The sequence below is a fragment of the Rhagoletis pomonella genome, unplaced genomic scaffold, assembly GCF_013731165.1.
Source record: "Rhagoletis pomonella isolate Grant_MI unplaced genomic scaffold, Rhpom_1.0 Rhpom_scaffold_00011, whole genome shotgun sequence".
Classification (NCBI taxonomy): domain Eukaryota; kingdom Metazoa; phylum Arthropoda; class Insecta; order Diptera; family Tephritidae; genus Rhagoletis; species Rhagoletis pomonella.
In genome coordinates, this window is record NW_023458565.1 from 2,792,601 (window position 1) to 2,812,888 (window position 20,288).

General features: G+C 32.7%; 1 protein-coding gene across 1 annotated transcript in view; it reads left to right on the top strand.

Annotated features, from left to right (window-relative positions):
- Positions 1–20,288, top strand: part of LOC118747286 — a gene marked incomplete in the record, with an annotated part of 304,434 nt that overhangs the window by 81,093 nt on the left and 203,053 nt on the right. Inside the window, 1 exon segment of the mRNA XM_036481289.1 lies at positions 11,357–11,573. Coding sequence (XP_036337182.1) covers positions 11,439–11,573 — 135 coding nt within the window.

Sequence of the window (20,288 nt, forward strand, 5' to 3'; positions counted from 1 at the left end):
AATTCCTTTTCAAAGTATTCTCAAACTAAAATCTTAAATCATTTTCGTCTGACATTGTGATTTCAATAAACTTATGAACTAATTCAAATTTAATTTTTCGAACAAATGGCAACTCTCCTAAATAAAGGTCAGGACTAAGTCCCTTTCAAACCCATTTAAATTTATATCCATCTTTTAATAAAACATCTAACTTAATGAATAATTTGAATTTAACATTTTACACTCGTGGCAACTCTATGGAAACATTCGAAATGTTTTAACTAAAGATTTCTTAGCATTCTTTCGTTTCACTGCGGTGTCTTTATATTTCATATACTTTTTGAATTAGTTAATTGAGTTAGAGACATTGCAAACAAGTGGCAACCCTCTTCAAAAGTACTTTCAAGTTTAATCATTGTTAACTCCCCTTCGCCGGACACTGCAATACATATTTTAATTAATTGATGAATTAAGTGGAATTTTAATTTTCAAACAACGCCGCTAAATACAGTTCAGAAATAAAAATAATTGCGAACCACCTTCGTTTGATACCCATATTTTAATACATAATTTAACCTATAAAATATTTTGAATATAACTTTTTAAACAGGTGGCAACCCTCTTCTAACACCTTAGGAATATTCTTAGAGTTCAAACTAAAGATTTCTCAACACTATATTTTGATATGTTTGACACCTATATTTTGATATTTCGTGTAACTTGTGTATGAGTAAACTAAATTCGACATTTCTAGCACGTGGCAACCCTCCTGACAATATTTTTTCAAACTACTTTCTGAAACCCCTTTCGTTTGGCACCCATATGGTGATACATATTTCTATTACTTAATAGGATTTTTTAAACAGGTGACAACCCGCCTATGCTTCAGCTAAGAAGCAAAGCTTTTCAAAACCATTTCAATTGATACCCATCTTGTAATAATTGATTTATGTGATTTATTTTTTTAAATAATTTGATTTTAATTTAAAAAAAATTGGCAACCCTTCTCAAAAACGTAAAACCTATTGTACATCTACAGTCCAAGGCTTTTAGTTTGACGCGTAATTTTGGAAAATCGAACGAACAGTGCCGATTTCATGGCATTGACTATTAAATAATTTAAATTAAATTTTTTATCTCTTTTCGAAAAACTAAAACCAGTTGGCACATCTACATGCCAAGCGCTTTAATTTGACATTTAATTATTCAAAAAAGCGGGCGAACGGTACAGCTATTTTATCCTGAACAAAAAGTCCCTACGCGTATTATATATATAGATTATATTGTAATTAATTAATTGAAATATTTCGACGTCCCTCTATAACTGATGTTATATCATTTTCTTTTCCTCCGAAGTTTAGCTTATCTTTGCAAATTCACTTGCCAACTACTCAATGGTTATTTATAATTGTATATTCATTACTTAAGATATGAGTCGCCTTATTTACTGTTTGGATTACAAAAATGGTGTTATCATATGAATATATATATTTCTTTCTGTCTAAGATCACTTATATGCCATGCCATCTACCAATACCTTTTCATATTTATTCCCTTCAATAATCAGAATATTTATTCCCTTAGGAAACAAACGAAGGCCAATAATTTTATTTCACTCAAAAGAACGTGAACTCCAGCAGGTAAACATGCACCATTCAGTAATGGGTAAGGGAAATTAATATAAATCTAGTGCTATATAAAATATGTAATCAATATTAATAGAATGCATAACAAATACCATCTAGATATAATTTATAAATACGTATTCTCTACAGCAGCACCCTATTATAAAAAATAATGAATTTCATCATTTTCTTAATTATGTACAATAAAGTACCGTTGTCGTAACTGAATACTCACGTATTTGCATTGCACTTATAATTACCACTAATTATCTGCTTTCCGCATTTGCGGCCATGAATCTCAATTGCAATCGATTATGTATATATTTAATAGAAGTATGCGAGTATTTATGTACTTAAATACATACTTATATGGAAATATAAATAATTATTTATGTATGAACGTACTTTGTGGTCGATTATGGACATATGTATGTATGTATGTACATATGTACATTAGAATGGCTGTTAATTATCTATATGGAACTATTTCTATTTTTTCATCATTATCCTTGGGCCATTTTTCAACGCATAATTGAGATATAATTTTTTCGACGACAACTGCGTACTGATGCTCGCTTTAAGTCTAGAGATGCCAGATCGAAATAAAAAAAAATCGATTTTTATTTTACATAAGTAAAAAAATGGCAAATACGCCCAGAGGGAACAATACATTTTTCAGTACAAGTTATCGTTGCAATAATTTCTCGATTAAAATCACCTTCTTCGAAGAGTAAATTCAGTTTTCGCATTTTCTTGTTGTCTAAATGCTAATATAAAATTAAAAAGTATTTTAAGTGATGGCCAACGCCTTCAAACCGAGAGAATGTGGGTTATTTACTATTTGTTTTCTTTTGATTGGGAACCGATCTAATGTACATAAGTGTATAAGATAAGCAAATTTACCCGAAAATTGCCACGAAACAATGTGCTAATAATGATTCACGCCAACTCAACACTTATTGTGCTTAATATACATATATCGTCGGAGAAACTGCAAAACGTTCTATGTCACTTATTACTTAATGGTGCTTAATTGATCTGTTATTTGTATCTGATCGCTTTTGGCAATCGTTCATGTTCACCAGACAAAGGTAGACTATTTTGTCATTCGTTTCCTAGGGTGTAACGAATTGCAGATGCATTCCCGTGCAAGTAAGATACCATCTAAGTATCAAGGGTGCTAATAGACATATACCGTTTTGCAGTATAACCGACGAGAAAGCGGATTAAAATTTTGCAAATTAACGAGAGTGCACAAGTGACGTCGTATAAATTATGGGGTTTAACGGGTTGTTTGGCTTTTTAATGTGAATTTATGCACTTGCATGGTTATGTTATCTGTGTACATACATACATTTATTGTAGTGTAGGTGTACGTAAATAACGTACATACATATTGTCACCTGAAATGTTTAACTCACATCGTCACTGAATGTAAAAAGTTGTAACTTATAATTTTTTCTTTTGCATAAATCGACGTGGCGAGTTGTAATTTGATGAAGAGCATTATATTTAATCAATCAAAGAGTGAGTTTTGGATTTTTCTATACATATAATAAAGCCCTCTGGCAACCCTCTTTAAAAATATTTCCGAAACAAAGCTCGCTAAAGGCTTTTTTGATCAAAATCCATATTGTTATACTTTATTCAACTTGTGGAAAAATTGGATCTGACTTTTAAGCAAGTGGCAACCCTTTTCAAAATATTTAAAAAATAAACATTTCTTAAACATAATTCAGGTATCCAATTGAAAGTTAAATGTCAATTAGTTGCTTTTGACTATATAGTCAACTTTATTTTGACTGCAAGTAGCTACAGGCCATTAAATTTATCATTTTAAATAGGTAGCGATTCTCTTAGAATTGGTTTCTTACTAAAACTTTTGTAAATCTCCTTCGTTTGGCATCCGTGCTGTAAAATTTCATTGAACATATAATTTGTAAGAGAATTGAACTTTTCAAGCAGGTGGTAAGCCTCTCCAAAAATATTTTATATGATAACCGAGGTCATGCGCTATCTCCACGCCTAGTTTATCCAACAAGAGCGACAAACATACTCACAATTTTTCAAATTTATGACATTGGTATCATTTAATTTAGCTTGTCAACCAAATTGATTTCAAATTCCTAAGCTGGTGGGAATCCTCGTTAAAAATATTTTTGAATACTGCTTTTTTCAAAACTCTCTTTGGACATTAATATATATTTTTTTCTTTGTTAATTAAATTAATTTTGAATTTGAAAACAGGTGGCAGCGCCCTTTAAAAGTATTTTTGAATTAGTTTTTTTTTAAATTTATGTCGTTTCATAACCGTATTGAAATATTTCGTTTAATTTATTAATCAAACTGATTTTACGGTTTTGAACAGATGGCAACTTACTTATACAATATTTTCGTAAAAAATCGTCCTTGAACCGATTTCGTTTGACGCACACATGGTTTCAGTATTTTGTTTAACCTGTTAATTAACCGATTTTAAAATTTAAACTATTTTTGAAATAAGTGGTTTTGGAACCCTTTTTGTTTGACGTTTATATTGTTGTAATATTTTTTAAACATATTGATTGATTTTATCTTTTGAAAAAGGTGGCAACTCTCTTAAAATTATGCGTTATGTTAATCCAGGTTATAATCTACCTTTATATCACATTTCGTTGAAATCCGTTAGTTCATTTTGGCGTGAAAGAGTAACAAACATACCCACACCCACTCACTCACAAACTTTCACATTTATTCCCAATATTTTACCAACTTTTTCCAATCTTTGAGAAATTCTTGATTCTCAAGTAGATATACAAAAAAATCAACCAACACCAACACATAGATATACAACATTTTTCTCCAACATTCTTCCCAAGGTTTGACAAAAATTTGAGTAAAGTTTGAATTCAAATTGATATCCAAGCTTTTCTAAAGTGAAGAACTCAGATTATATTGCATACAAAATTTGCCCTTTTGTTAGAGAATGGGTTGATTCTCCAATTGAGGTACATTTGAAAACCAACATTGGACCTTGAAGCCAAACGAGCAAAAACGAGAATAAGTTTTAAGTATTTTGAATAGTTCTTCACTTTTATGTATTTTATGTTGTTATTTTGTTTCCTGCAAATTGTAATTATCTCTTTAAAGCCTTTATCTAAACTTCTCCTCTAATATTTATGTAAATGATTTGTAGTATGGTTAGCGAAATAATGCAGAAGCCAAGAAATGGGCAGCGCTTAGAAGATGTGCTTCGTACGACATTTCGCAAAGAATAGTTTCTTTGCCAAATCAAATAAGAATAATTTGGCGTCTTTGTTGCCGCCTGAATGGCAAGCCAAGAATATGACACTGATTTTTCCGTAGATATAGCCTCTCATCAAATCAATCAACAACATCTTGAAAAACACACATGATATTTTGCTGTTCTGCACAATTGAATAGCTAGAAAAATATGTCAACTTCTACATACATACATATGTATGCAGTGGCGGATTTATCGTACAGGCAACATAGGCTGAAGCCTAGGGCGGCAGAATTAAGGGGCGGCAAAATTTAAGACGGCTAAATTAAAAGAAAAAAATTTATTTGGATTCAGCTGCACTTGAAATTGTGTTTGTGTCTGTAAAATATTATTAATGATTCATCTCATTCAATACAATTCAAAATTAGAATTACGCTGCGAATTTTTCCTTAGTATAGCAGTCGTTGAAATTTCCATTTAACTTTCATTCACGCGGCTTAGAAACCTGACGGCGCGCCTGCGCGTGACGCAAAGAAACAGCCGACACGCTGCCCCGAGAACGAGAATCATCTAAAAGGTTACCACACTTGACAACACTGCCGAAAAACGAGCGTGCATTTTCGAGAAAATTCTTGATTCCAAGCCCACCAGTTTTTCATAAGTGTATCATAAGAAGACCCACATGAAAATGCAATTACAAGGAACGAAGCTACAGGAATACGTATTCAACTAGAACTTTTGGAGACTGCATTTATGCAAGGTTTATGGAGCTTCTTATTGACATCATTCAATGCAGTCAGCAAGAAATTGCAAAATGTGAATACGACTACTTCTGAAGTGATCTCTTTGTTCAACGGACTCATTAAAGTTGTGTCTGACACTCGCGAAGAATTCGATCAATATGAAGAGAAAGCTCTCTCTATTTCTACAATTCAGGAATACAAAACACTCAGGCAGCGTCGAAGGAATCAGAATCTACAACCTGGTGAAAATAGGGACAATAGTATCCAATTGAGTGGCCGAGACAACTTTCGTGTCAACACATTCAACGTTATCTTGGACCGTACTTTGACAGAATTGGCACGGAGACGTGAGGCGTATTCGAAATTTTCTCTCATCACTGATATGAAACATCTGAGCAACGAAGAATTACGTGAAAAATCCATCATATTGAGCCAATACTACACCCAAGATCTTGAGGAAAATTTGGGAAATGAAATGGTCTTTTTCAAGGCATACTGCACCGAAAAGAAGATTTTAAATTATTCTCCTCTGGAACTGTTGAAAATGCTGAGACAGGATAATCTGCAGATCTCTTACCCTAATGTTGAAATTGCGTTGCGGATGTTTGTTTCAATTCCTATTTCCAATTGTAGCGCAGAAAGATCGTTTTCTGTTTTAAAACGCGTGAAAAACTATCTCAGATCTTCATTGAGCGAAAACAAACTGAATGCTCTTGCGTTGCTGACTATAGAGTCAGATTTGTTTCTATCTATTGATTGTGAAGATATTATCCGCGAATTCGCAGCTGAAAAATCAAGACGTAAAGAACTGTGAAAAAGAAGTGTTTGAAAGAGGGTTTTTGTTGAATACCTTATCCATGCTGATGTCGAATTTGTTAATTCCGTTATGTATTTCATTATTAACGAACTATATTGTAATAAAGCACTGACAATAACAATCATATTTGATATATATATATATTTTTTTTTTCGTGAAAAAAGGGCGGCAAGTTATGAATTGCCTAGGGGCGGCAAATATTTAAATCCGCCACTGTATGTATGTATTGGCATAGTATGTACATACATTAGAGTGGTTAAAAAAAATTATAATTTTTTTAATTCATAAACACTAACTCAGAGTATTGCTATCTATATATATAATCTATATATATGTAGAATGAACCATATTTTTATTCAAAATAGGCGACAAAATATTAGAAAAAATCTTTGCATACATTGCGAAAAATTTGCTGTGCCAGTACTTTGTTCTGGCAGTGTATGTAAAACCAACATTTTAAGCTATACTTTAACATGTCACGAAAATAGAAAACTTGAGAACATTAGCGTATTTATAAAATTTTATTTATTTATTTTTTTCAAAAAAAACGTGCCTCTTTTTGATCACAATTAACAATATTTTGATATAGCGTTAATGAATTTACAAAAAGAGTGTTTTTTAACTACTCTAATGTACATATGTATTCATATATTCAAAGTCTATACATACTTATCTATATGTAAGAGCTAACCTACTCATATGAACATCAGCTGCTGAGTTACATAGCCACGCAAATATACATACATACAATTTCAATATTGCCAACATATGCTGACAATCAAGCGGATAACAAGTATGTATGTAGCTGAAGTGGCATAAAGCGAAGGGCTTGGCAAGGCTTGGAGCTGCAAGAAATTATTGACATGTCAATAATGCGCTTTCGCAAGCTTACCAGCCGTACACAAATTGAAATACAATTCAATGCAAATTGAAGACAAAGGTAACAAGCAAAATAGTGAAGAGGTTATAAGGCCGGTCGGTTGGTAGGCGGGGGGCAGGCGCAGGACATACAGATGGGCAATAGGGTATGTAGTGAAAAGTGCAGACATGGCATGTCAAATCGAACGCAAATCGATTGGGGTAGGCGCATGCCGCAGTCAATTCAAAGCACTTATGGAGGCAGAAATACATACGAGTGAGTTAGTTGCCAGTATGGAATTGGAAATGGTACATCACGATGGTGAAAAAACTGAATGAAAGTGGGAATGAAAAGAATTGAAGGATGGAGAATGCTACAAATTGGGCAGGGCAAAGTTCTTAAAAGTCTGGCTATATTGCGGTTTTTTACGAAATTGCTCTACTCTGAAAGTGCGCTTAATGTGGATTCAATTGGCAGAATGCCATTAAAAAGGGTTTTCTTTGTGTTTTTTCATCTCGGTTTGCTAGAGAAATCTTAATTTTGTGGAAAGTTAACAGGTAAGAACTTGAAAAAAAAAAATCAGCACATGCCAATTACTTAAATTACAAAATTCTTATAATTGATAAAGCAAAACAAGCCATGTGCATTTTTTTTCAAGGCGTGCATTGGGTTATGCGGAAAAGTAATTTGGTTTTCTTTCTTATTTTTTTTAATGCTAATTTTAAATACATGCCTTTATTTTCCGTCTGGATCAACGATCTTTTGACAATATTCTCGTAATTGCATATCGCCGCTACCTGGAAAGAAGGTTAGATTCGTGGCCCTAGCAACAAAGCATTTTTTTGTCAATTGCGGTTGCCTTTCGGCAGGCAGTGGCTAAGGTCCAGGCGGACTTCTGCAATCAAAAAGGTTTGCATAAAAACTCAAATGCCGTTCGGAGGCGGCATAAATCTCTATGTCCCTATTTTAGTATAATGACGTCAAGACGCACACCAAAAGTTGTAAGAGAAGGCTAAGCTCTTAACATAAATGAGTAAAAATTTGTGAAGTAGGAACGATGATGTTTTCTTCCCATTTTTATTTTTTATTTGGTCATAAAAATTGTTATATAAAAGTTATTAAAATTTTTAAAAATTTTACTGACATCTCAATGGCTTTAAAATCGCGTTTTGGGCTAATATTGCTGTACGTTCTATAAACAATTATTTGCATAAAAAAAAATTTCCTGAAATGTATCGAGATGAAAGTTATTCACGCTTTTCTCTTGACGTCCAATGTATTTTGTATGGAAAACGATGAAATGAGTATGGCAAGCGCGCTGGACTCGCTGTCAAGCGATGCTCGTTGAAAAACTCATGCGAACCTTCATTTTTGCAGCAAATCCCGTTTAGAGGAACAGTTCAATAAATTTTTCGAATATCGTAATTTTTGGCAAAGCGATTCAAATCCGTTTTTGGTCGACTCTAAGTTTTCTAGAAATGGCACGAGATGACGCGTTTTTCTTGGGCTTTTTTATAAGCTTAATACATATTTTTCAATATCTTTAATATCGAAATTTTCGTAATGAGAACAAATGGACTAATATTACCACCGGCGGCCACTGGTGCACACGCTACTAAAACACTACACAATTTTCGATGAGTCCTCAACCAAATTAGATTCCATTAGCAAAGAACAAAAAGTTCGATTTATGATAGAAAAATCAAATTTATCTCAGAAAACTTTGTTGCAAAAGTACAGTGGCAGTCACAATGGATAGTGGTGTTTCGTTTTTAATAATGACAATGTTTTTCAAGCCAAAATTATTTGATGATGATTTTTTATAATAATGTGGTTCATGCTTTAATAAAAACCGTATAAATCACACTTCCAAACTTTATACAGAATTTAGAAAAATTCCAGGAATTTGTGTTTATCTAAATTTCCAGACTTTTAACCAGAATTTTTATAAATTTTTTGGGGTATGCAGTTAGCAGAATTGAAAATTAAAGTGAAACAAGTGCAAGTTTTGAGCGGCTGAAAAATCGCATTGACTTTTAATAATTTTTTTTTTTGCTGACGGCTTTTGCGGCTTTTTTCATATAAATGGCGAAATTTAGGAAAACTGGCGTTGGCTTTATTTATTTATTTTTTTTTTGCAAACCGGCTTGCGCACATTCTTCAACAAGAAATTTATGTTTATATGAAAAAAAGTGCAAAATGCCGTCACAAAAAAAAAATTATTAGAAATCATAGCGATTTCTAGCAGGTCAAAACTTGCATTTATTTTACCAAAATTTTATGAGCCTATTAACTGCATACCCAAAAAATTTATAAAAATTCTGGTTAAAAAGCTCTAAAATAAACGATTGTGGACTTTTTCTAAATTCTGTATAAAGTTTGAAAGTGTGATTTATATGGTTTTTGTTGAAACATTTTTATAAAAAAGTATAAAAATGCTGGCTTGAAATACATTGCAAATATTAAAAACAAAGCCTCGTCATCCATTTTTGACTCCCACTGTATGTTTTCATTCGTTTTATATTCACCTAGCAAGAGATCCCACCTATACCTATATACACAGTGGAGGATCCAGGGGGGGTCGAAAATTGGGAAATTTCTGCGTCCGCATAATTGCGCAATGATTGATTCTGAAAAATTATATTTGTATCATATAATTATAACACACTGGTGAAAAATGCATATCATTTCTTTGAATTCACTGAATTTTCAAAATTTTCAAATTACTTAACTTTCAATTTTTACTTTTTTTGTTGAAAGTCACAGCAAGTTTGAATATTTTCGCAGGTCTAGAAAATAACGAAAATTCCAAAAATTTGAATTTTATGAAATTATTAAATTTCTTGGGATTTCTTATTTATAGGATAATTTCCAAAATTTTAAAAATTATCGAGATTCTAGAAATTTTGGTAAAATGAAAAAATTTTGAAATGTACAAAATTATTGAAATTTCAGAAATTTTTATATTTTCCCAAATTTTGAGAATTTTATTTATTCTGAAATTCATCCTTAAATATGAAGATATGAGACATCACAAATTGTCGAAAAAAAAATCCTAAAATATATTAACATTTTTAAAAAATTCCAGAAATTTTGCACTTTTCTGAACATTTATTTTGTGCTTTGTCTACTTCAGTACACCCTATTTTATTATGTTATTCACGATATAAGCTAAATAAAAATATTTCACCGCCCCCAAAGAATTGCTGCTGAGTCCGCTCCTGCTATACATGTGTAGTATTCGTTCTTTAGCTTTCATTAACTTCAAAGACCTAACTTCATTAACTTTTAAAGATGAAACAGTAAAAGAAAAATTAGGTTTTAAAATTTATCTGCCTTTTAAACACAAATTTTCTTCGGAAACAATGTGTTTGAAGGGCACATAAAATTGAAAAGCTACTTGAGAAAACGGCAGTAAATCCATCAACATCAGAGGATTATGCCTTTTCACAGTGTCCAGGAATCAACTTGGAATTGGGCGGTGACCATTTTAAATGGGAAGCTTTTTTGTTTTTGCATTTATTGCAAAAGTAAATAACTATTCAATCTCACTTTTTTGCTTGAGGCTTAATATGTACAAATGCCTTAAAATATCTAAAAAAAAAAGCGATAAAATAATTTCTTATATCGACACTAGAGTTTTGTTGAAGAACGCCCTATCTCGGAATCGGGTTCAAAAGCTCCCTATATCAGCTGAAAATACATGCAAAATGTCCTCAGAAAAGGCATTTTTAAATCGGCAGCCAAGATAGGTCCATCTTCAACCAAATTCTGAAGTAGGGAGTTCTTGAAAAATTTTCTAAGATAGGGCGTTTTCTAACTGGCTACTCGATCTTCACCTCAGGTAACGATATGCTCTAGATTTAAATTTAATTATAACACAATCGATATATTTTATCAGAATTCCAAGGCTAAGTATTTGACCTTAATCTTCTATTTATGAGACAGTTCTCGCAATTTTTGGAACTAAATATATGTCAAACAATGTATTTTAAAACTATAATAATGCATATAGTATAGTATAAGTATTACTGCAATGATTTTTCTTAGATACTTGTATTGCCATTTTCTTTAAAATAACACATGTTTTTTTATTAATTTCATTTTCAGCATAATTACACAGAAAATTACTTCCAACAAACCCGATGAAGAGACTTTTAATTAACATAAAGAGTACACAAAGAGAATAAAAATGACTTCAGAAACATATTTGGATTTGACCTTCGATCGCAGTGGAAAGAGTGGCAAACGTCCAATTAGACCGAAATTATTGAAATTGACTGATGTTACGATGCCGCATCGTAGTCGGAAAAAGACCAAAGTTAAGGTGAGTTGAAGCAGCTAGATGCTATTTACAATACGAAAAATGTTCCATATTTCTATGCTATTAGCGAAATAAAATTTTAAGCAAGTAATTTTTAAGCAATAAACAAAACCGACTTCAATTCTCATATAAAAATTTAAGATTATCGTTAATTTCTTCATGATCCAATGATCGGATTTAAACCAAATTAAAAAAAGAATTATAGAAATCGGTTAAAAAAGGTCCAAAGTTATGGGGTAACATACATAAAAAAAATATATTCCGACGAATTGATAATCTTCTCCTTTTTGCGAAGTCAGTTAAAAAGTTTCGAATTGAATTTATAAGCAAAATAGTTAGTAAATTTTTTATTTAAAGTGACTAATTAAAAATATGTTGTAGCTGTCGGACGCTATAAATTTAAATGATACTTCAGTTTGAAGTAAAATGGAAAAAATAAAGTAAACTAGTGAACCCGCATGGCGTTATAACAACCAAAATTTGAATTCGAAAACTTAGAACCTTTTCCAAATATCGGTCGGAGTTATAAGCGATCTGAGTGCCATACTTCATCTAAATCCGTGCAGACATTTCTGAGGGCAGAGAGGTCTCGCAAAGCGTCGGTTTTTAATATCATCAAATTCCAAGTCACTCTGTACTGATAAAACTAAATTCGAATGTTCAAACAGGTAGAAATGCTTTTCCATAGAATTTCCAAATTAAAATCTTCACACATCTCTTTCGTCGATTATCTAAATTATGATGCATATTTTAATTACCTAATTGCCTTACTTAAGGTAGAGCTGGATTTTTTAAACAGGTGGCAACCCTTAAAACATATTTCAGAAATAAAACCTTTCAAATCCATTTCCATTAACGACCTTTTAATAATTCATCAAACTTATTAAATAATTTGAATTCTAGTTTTTAAACACGCGGCAACCCTCTTCAAACATTATAAATATTCTTACTGAAGATTTGTTAACAATAGTTCGCTTGAAACCTGATTTTCTTATTTTAAATAGTTTGCATCAAAGTTAGTCAAATTCGTCTTTTTTAACTGGTGGCAACCCTCTTCCAAAGTGGTTTCAAGCTAAAACCGTCTTGAATATCCTTCGTCTGATGTTGTGATACATATTTTAATTAACTGATGAATTAAGTTGAATTTGATTTTCTTAAGCATTTGGCAACCCTCGATTCGATCGATGGTAATATTTTAACATTCATTAAGCCTATTAAATAATTTGAATTTGACTTTATAATCAACGGGTGGCAACTCTCAACACAAAAATATTCTTAGTGTTCGAACTAAAGATTTTTTAACACAATTTTGTTTGGCGTATTTTGATATTTCATTGTATATAAGTTAACTGAAACCTCTACAAAATATTTTCGAACTATTTTCTGAAACCCCTTTCGTTTGGCACCCATATGGGGATACATCTTTCCCTTAATGAATTTAATTGTTCAACAGATGGCAAGGCCTACAGGCAAATAATTTTTTGTGTGTGATAAAATTTAAAACGACAAATTTTGAAATAGTGCAAGATTAGTGCCGAATGAAAAGAAAGCTTTACTGGGTAATTTTTTTGAAAGGTTACCAGTTATCCAAATGCCGATCCTTAAAAACATTTATTGAAGAAAGGATTTACAAGATAGTATTAAATATCCGGCGTGCTTCGCTGCGCCTTTAAATATTTTTGTGTTTTTACTCCCTCTGACTAAAGTGACAAAAAAAAAGATTTCCCTAATATTAAAATAATTACACAACGCTTTTTCTGTGGGAACGAAAGTAAATTAAAAAACATATAAATTCGACGAAAACGTGTTTAGAGGTAACTAAAATCAAGCATTTTTTGTTTTCCTTAAGCTACTAAAAAGAAAATCAATGGACTTATGAGGCATTCCAGGCTATTTCAATCTATCTTACAAGCTACAGATCTTTTTTGTACAACATTGAGAACGTGAATATTTTTTTTATAATTTTGCGAAAAAATTTTATATTTTTAAGTGGTACTTTTTTTAATAGAAATTTAAAAATTTGTGCAAATAAAGTGGAGTTTTCCAGTTACTTAAACCAAAATTATTAAGTTATCTCTGCCCGATTAGGAGATATGACCAATCAAAGAAATGATTATTGCAAAACAAAGTATAGGGAAATATATATTACCTGGAGTTCTACCAAAGTAAGTGTCTTGGTTATCCGAAAGAAAAGAGTTTTAAAAGGCTCACTTCACGTATTTCGACCTAATTTTAATTTTACATTTATTTATTTTTTTTATCGATATTGGGCCTGACATATTAATTGTTTCGTAAAGCAGAGCCTGATAAAAAAATAAAATATTTTTTGCAGATTTTTAAAAACCTGCAAACATGTTTTTTTTTAGCAACTTTCTATATTGTTCCTTAACAATCGTATGCCTGGGTATGACAAATTGGACTGAAAAAAATTATAATTTTTTATAAATCTCTCATTCTTTGTCAATAAAAAAGTACAAACTGGTTTTTTTATACAACCAACTTTTGAAAAAAAAAAATCAAATTTTTTTTTGTTTTGTTGTTACAAACAATTCAGGACTTCCTCTGCAACATATCCGAAAATCGAACAAAAGTAGTTTTTCACCAATTGAAATAGTGTGGAATGCCTCTTATACCATTTTCTTTGCTTACATGGAAACTGTTATATTTCCCTTCTAAATGCCGCCTCAGCTAAATTTGTTAAAGCATAAAAATCGCGATTTCTGAAACTTTTAATTGGGGCAGGCGGAGACGAGCGTTTCCAAGAATTTAATTTTGCGTAAGTTCTGTTCTTTGCGATTCTAAAGAAAAGTCCCGCAAAGTTACAGCGAAATCTTTAATGGATCTGCTACGTGTTTTTTTTTTTTTGTATTTTCAGACGTTTTCGTATGGAATGACTCTTTATTATAGTTTTCATTAAAACGTAACGAACGTTCATTTAAATCAATATGTACTTCGATTTCATACGCATGTATGCAGTTTGTATGTACGTATATATTTTGATTGTATTAGACTTCCTATAATCAGTAGGAACCACAGATGCGGCTTGCTTCCTTGCATTCATTACAAATTAATTAACACATAAAACTTAGGAGCGGGCGGTTAGTTACGAAAGTGAACAAGATATTTTACAACATAATTAAAATCATTTGCACTGTTCAAAGAAATATCATACTTAGGAATACTTAAAAGATACGGAGGAAGTAATTAGAAAAAGGCTGAAAATATTACAAGTTTCACAACTTCAACAACTTGCAGCAGAGTTGATTATACATTTGCACGAGTGGTTGCCAAAAAAAGTTTCTTCACTACTAAAGCTTAGTTAAAGTATCAATTTCTAATATCGCAAGATGCTTAGAACTTCGAAGCTTAACTGCAATAACTGCTAGGCAAGATATTTATTAGTTGAATACATTTGACCGTTGCATATTTTTATAAATTTTAAGAGCCCTAACTGAATTCAAAATTTTCTTTGCGAAAATCGCTACTTAAGTGAAAAACTGCTTCCATTTTAGTTTTTTATTGAAATGAAACTTCTTTAGCGGCGGTTGGTTGGTTGGGAGTAAATTGGAAAATTCAACGGAAATTGCACACGGAAATGGTTGGGGCTGAAAGAAGTGCTTCTTCTGTATGCATATGGTATTAATTTAACAAAAATTTGCTAATAAAACGTCAAAGAATAACATTTAGAAATAGACCAATACAAGAATGAAAGTAAAGGTGAGTACGTACATAGATAACGAAAGGATAAAGGCAAAGATAAAAATAAAAACAAAAACAAAGATGCGTAAAGATAAAGGCAAAAATGAAGACCAAGGTATATTTAAACATTTGCTTATATAAGGGGTGAAGTGATGAAAATGATAAACATAAAAGTAAAAAACAAAGATTAGAATGAGGATACCTATAAAAGTAAAGACGAAGATAGGGGAAGAAAGATTAAAATAAAGGTAATTAAAGAGGAAAGGATATAAAGGGAGACACAGAGACTCATTCTGGGAAATATTTTGGGATTTTAGAAATTTTCGGTATTCTCGAGACTAATTTGTTATCGATATTTATCGATTTGGTTATCGATATTTATCGACTTTGTTATAGATATTTATCAATTTTTTTATCGATATTTATCGATTTTTCTATCGATATTTATCGATTTTGTTATCGATATTTATTGATTTTGTTATCGATATTTATTGATTTTGTTATCGATATTTATCGATTTTGTTATCGATATATTTATTGATTTTCTAATCGATTTTGCTACTTTGCTTGCGATTTTGCTTAACGCCCTACTTCTAAGCCTAAAGGAAACCGGTTGTCAAGTCATATAGCCCGAACACAATGAAAACGACGAGCTACAAACCACAGCTGTCAAATTATTTTAACACGTACTCTTATGTAGATAATTATTTTGGCGACGACCGGGCTACGCGACGGCTGTGGTTGTGGCCAGATTATATCTATTTCTATTTTTCTGGCGACAGATAAGGTTCTTCCTCTTCTTTTATGTCAAACTCATACAAATTCATGATGTCGCTGCCGCGTTCAAAGAAATCATGTCGCCATCGACAAAGCGCTTAGATAATAAAGATGACAAATTGGAAGCTGTGGTCGGTAGCTCGTCGTTTTCAATGTGTTCAGAACTATAGCGTTGATGGTTTCAAGCTTAGTAAAAGAGTGGGTAGCGGTTTTCAAGCATATCTAGACGCCATAATGGACGCCGCTCGGAGGACGGCCTATCAACATTTATTCTGACAGCTAGGCTGGTATCAAATATCTTAAATCTAACGGAATAACGTCTAAAGTAGCCATAGAATGAAGGAAGAGTCCCAATTGGCTGGCATCAAAATGCTCCTTGACTGTTGTATGGATCCCTGGGTACAGGGACATTCCTGGCAACTGCTTAGCCGATGAACTGGCAAGGAGGGAAAATATATGGAGTAAATTCTGCTCCAAATGCAGGCATAACTCTAATCTTGCAAACACCGACTAAAGGCCTAACTCATCGTGGAGGTCGATACCAGGTGGGTTGTGGAAACCACCTGCCAAACTACTAGGCAAATTCGGCCAAGGATTAATTTAAAGCGATAAATAGTTCTCGGTCACTGGGAGCACAAGCCCCTCTTTTAACCTAACCTTATGAGAGGAATAAATTATGTCTGGCGTTGAAAAAGCTCCTTTAGTAGGTATTGTTGTATTCAATTTTCATTTCTTGACTCATAATTATGGTGACTATTCGTACCGATTTTGATATTTTTTTGATATTTTTTTTTTGTTTTAAATAGAACTAGTATTAAAAGACGTTATGTATTTTTTTTTCTGAAAACAAGATTGTACGAATTGATTCGATACTTTAGAAATGTCCCGTTTTTTGTCCACCGAAATCTGGTTACCGTACTCATAATACATCAAGTTTTAGTTATTGCACAACTTTATGTTTTTTATACCTAAATATCCCCACACATTTACGTTGCATTAATTAAAGTAACTATACTTGCATTAACGTGCATTTAGACACATAGTCGTACAAAGTTACTTCTAACACAGTTTTTTTAATTAAAGCTACTTTTAAAAATTGAGTCGAGCATCTTTGGGCGCATGGTCCGTTAAATACGTATGCACATACATACATTTATGTATACATTCTTAAAGCTGCTCAGTCTATTTTCGCGTACTACATGGCGTATGAGTGCTGCCTGCTATTGCTTTCATTTTTGCGTTATGTATGTATGTATGTATGTATGTATGTATGTAGTACTTTGGTTTTCATCATGAATTTGCATTTATTTGCTACGTGTCTCTACTACACACATGCGTATATGCTGCTCGAGTAGGCGTATTCGTATATATGTACATACATTAGGGTGCGAGTTATTTAGCAAATTAATTTTTCGGGACTAAAATAATCAATGTCAGCCAAGGAATGGCTAAATGCCTTTCAATGAGCACTAACTCTATTTGAGAATGGCCAGTATGCTCTTAGAACTTGAACTCTGTAAAGGGTACTCGTATATAAGGTGATGCTTAGTTGAACCAGTGTGACCATTTTGCGAGTAATTCCTTAAAACGTGAGGAATTTCGGGTGCGCTGGAGTATTTTTTGAGGAATTTTCTCTCGATATATTTGCAGATAGCAACCATGTTTTACATAACAGAGTTATTAAATCACTCTGAAAATTCTTGAACAAAAAGCTTTGCGTAGTTTTACAGTACATAACACAAGCAGCTTGTCAAACCTACTTTTCCCATTTCGCCATACATCATACAAACATGACTCGTCCAAACAAAGAGTTTTAGTTTTCTTCAGGTTCACAATGTAAAATAGTTTGGTTTTCTGCGATTTTTCTCTCTTGCGTCCTCATTCGGTGAAAATTCCGTTGCGAAGGAAACGATGTTACCATACACAATGTAAGTGGTTTGATCAAACGTCAACATGGTGGCCAGAAAATAAAAAAAAAATTGACGCAAGTGGCGGGCACTTTTGCAGCTGTATGGCACTTTTCATTCTCCAAGATCGTCTTCCGCAGCGGTGCGATGTGAATTGAAGGATAGAATAGCATTGCTCGTTATAAAAGTTCAGGCGATGAGAAGTTGCCTGATTAAGCAGCATTGAGAGTCGATTGCAAAACTGCAAGGCGGTCTATCGTGACGGCAAATTTTCGACGTTTCACTTGCGTTGCGTCGCCTGGCACACGATTTTTATTGCAGAGGGGCGCATGTGTATCTTAACTACGACAAGACAGGCTATGCTGGCGCACTTAAAGAACGCCGGAAGCCTATCCTCTTTTGTTAGTTTCGTTCTTTGATCGATGGACAGCCAAGTGGATCTGTGGCTGTTTCGATGCTGGTACCCTGTACTGCTAACTACCATGTTGCATGCCCCGGCGAAGTCGATTAGTCTCGTTCCGATGACCAGATTTGCGGCAGCTATAGTCGATGTCCTACGCCGCAAATGCAATCATGTCCCGTCTACCGCATTTCCTGAACTGAGGTGATGTCAACCTGATATTTTTCTATAATATCCAGCATTTCTAGGGTTCGGACGTTCCTTATACGCATTCAAATCTAATTTTCACATAAAACCTGTCTTGTATTGCTCCGCCCTAATGTTTATATGTATGGTTATGATTTATACTACGTACTTAACAAAGCAGAATGTTGTGGTTGAAAAGTAAATTTAATAATGGAACTTCGCTTCACGCAATATTCATGTAATTTGCCACGCACACGCACATACAAATATATTTACATGAACTTTAATACATTCGTGTATGTAGCTTTTAATATATGCGTTTACATATAAACGTTCGCATATGAAGGTGTGTATGTCAATACGTACATACATATGTCCCTGCCTATGTGAGTGTTTAACTTTAGGCATTGAATTGTTCAACGCCGCGATTTAATTTAAAATTTTCTCGCAGCCGCCATCATTTGCCCAACGATGATTAATCACTGTAATGAGCAGGTATTTACTTAAAAAAAAAAAAAAAAACAATAATAATTTACGTGGAATCGCTGCGGTTACAGCAACATTGTGCGGATGTTTTAAGTACAAATTTAAGTAAAGATTAAATAATTATTGGCACTGAATTGGGCACTTCCTGGCGCGAGTAAAGGACTTTGTTAAATATCGGCACTTAAATATGTAATTAATGGAACAAGTAGGTGTATATATGTAATTAATTATGCCTGTAATTAAATTTTGAACATTTTTCTTTAATTGATAACTTGCTAATTTCTCGCAATTAAGGTGTTTTGATGGAAAAATATTTTCCCGACTAAAAAATTGCATTTCAAAGCGGTCTAGAGCCTAAATATTTCGAGCACAGTTTCATGCTTACATATGGGAAACTATTGATACAAATTAGTAACTTTTATATTTAAGCTATAATAATATATATATTTTTTTAATTTTTTGTCAAATATGGCGGGTGGTTTCTTTGGGCCCCAAATGCCATTTCGACTTCTGGAAAAAAATATCTGCTTGTTCTTATAAGTCGAACTGGTAGCGGATATTCAGAGAATGTGAAAATATTCACCGCATATGTTTAAAATGCTTGCAAAATAATATCACCATTGCAGTTGAAAAATCCGACAGACTGGAGGTAGATTATTTCTAGATAATTTGGGTACGCTTGACAACGCAATGGTGTTACCCATTTTGCCGAATTATGTCATCACTTCATACAAAATTTTCAAATCAAAATATCGATCATCGATGTGTAAAAAAAATACAGAATAGCACAGTACAGGTGAAGCTGCATATCCCATGATATAAATATAGTAAGGTAGAACCGCCGAGAGACACTTTCAACATTATGGGCGCTTGAAAATAATATAATTTAAAACTCAAATTCATAAAAAACATTATTATTTTCAATCTCAGACTACAACAACTTTGAACAACTTCCTTTTTTTATACTCGAGCGCACTTGTTCACAAGGGTATTATGACTTTGTTCGCATAACAGTTGTTTGTAACAGCCAAAACGAATAGAGATAGACAAATGTATACATAAACTAGCTGACGCGGCGAACTTCGTCCCGCCAAAAATTTATTTTTTTTTATTGAAAAATTTGGTCCAATGTTTTCACCACAATTCTTGTACAAGTTTGATTTTGTGGTCGTCAGAAAGCATATTTTCTATTGCCGTCCTAAATAACCTAACGAAGTTGTTATATCTGTGAAGAAGTTCTTGCGGCAACAATGATCCGATACG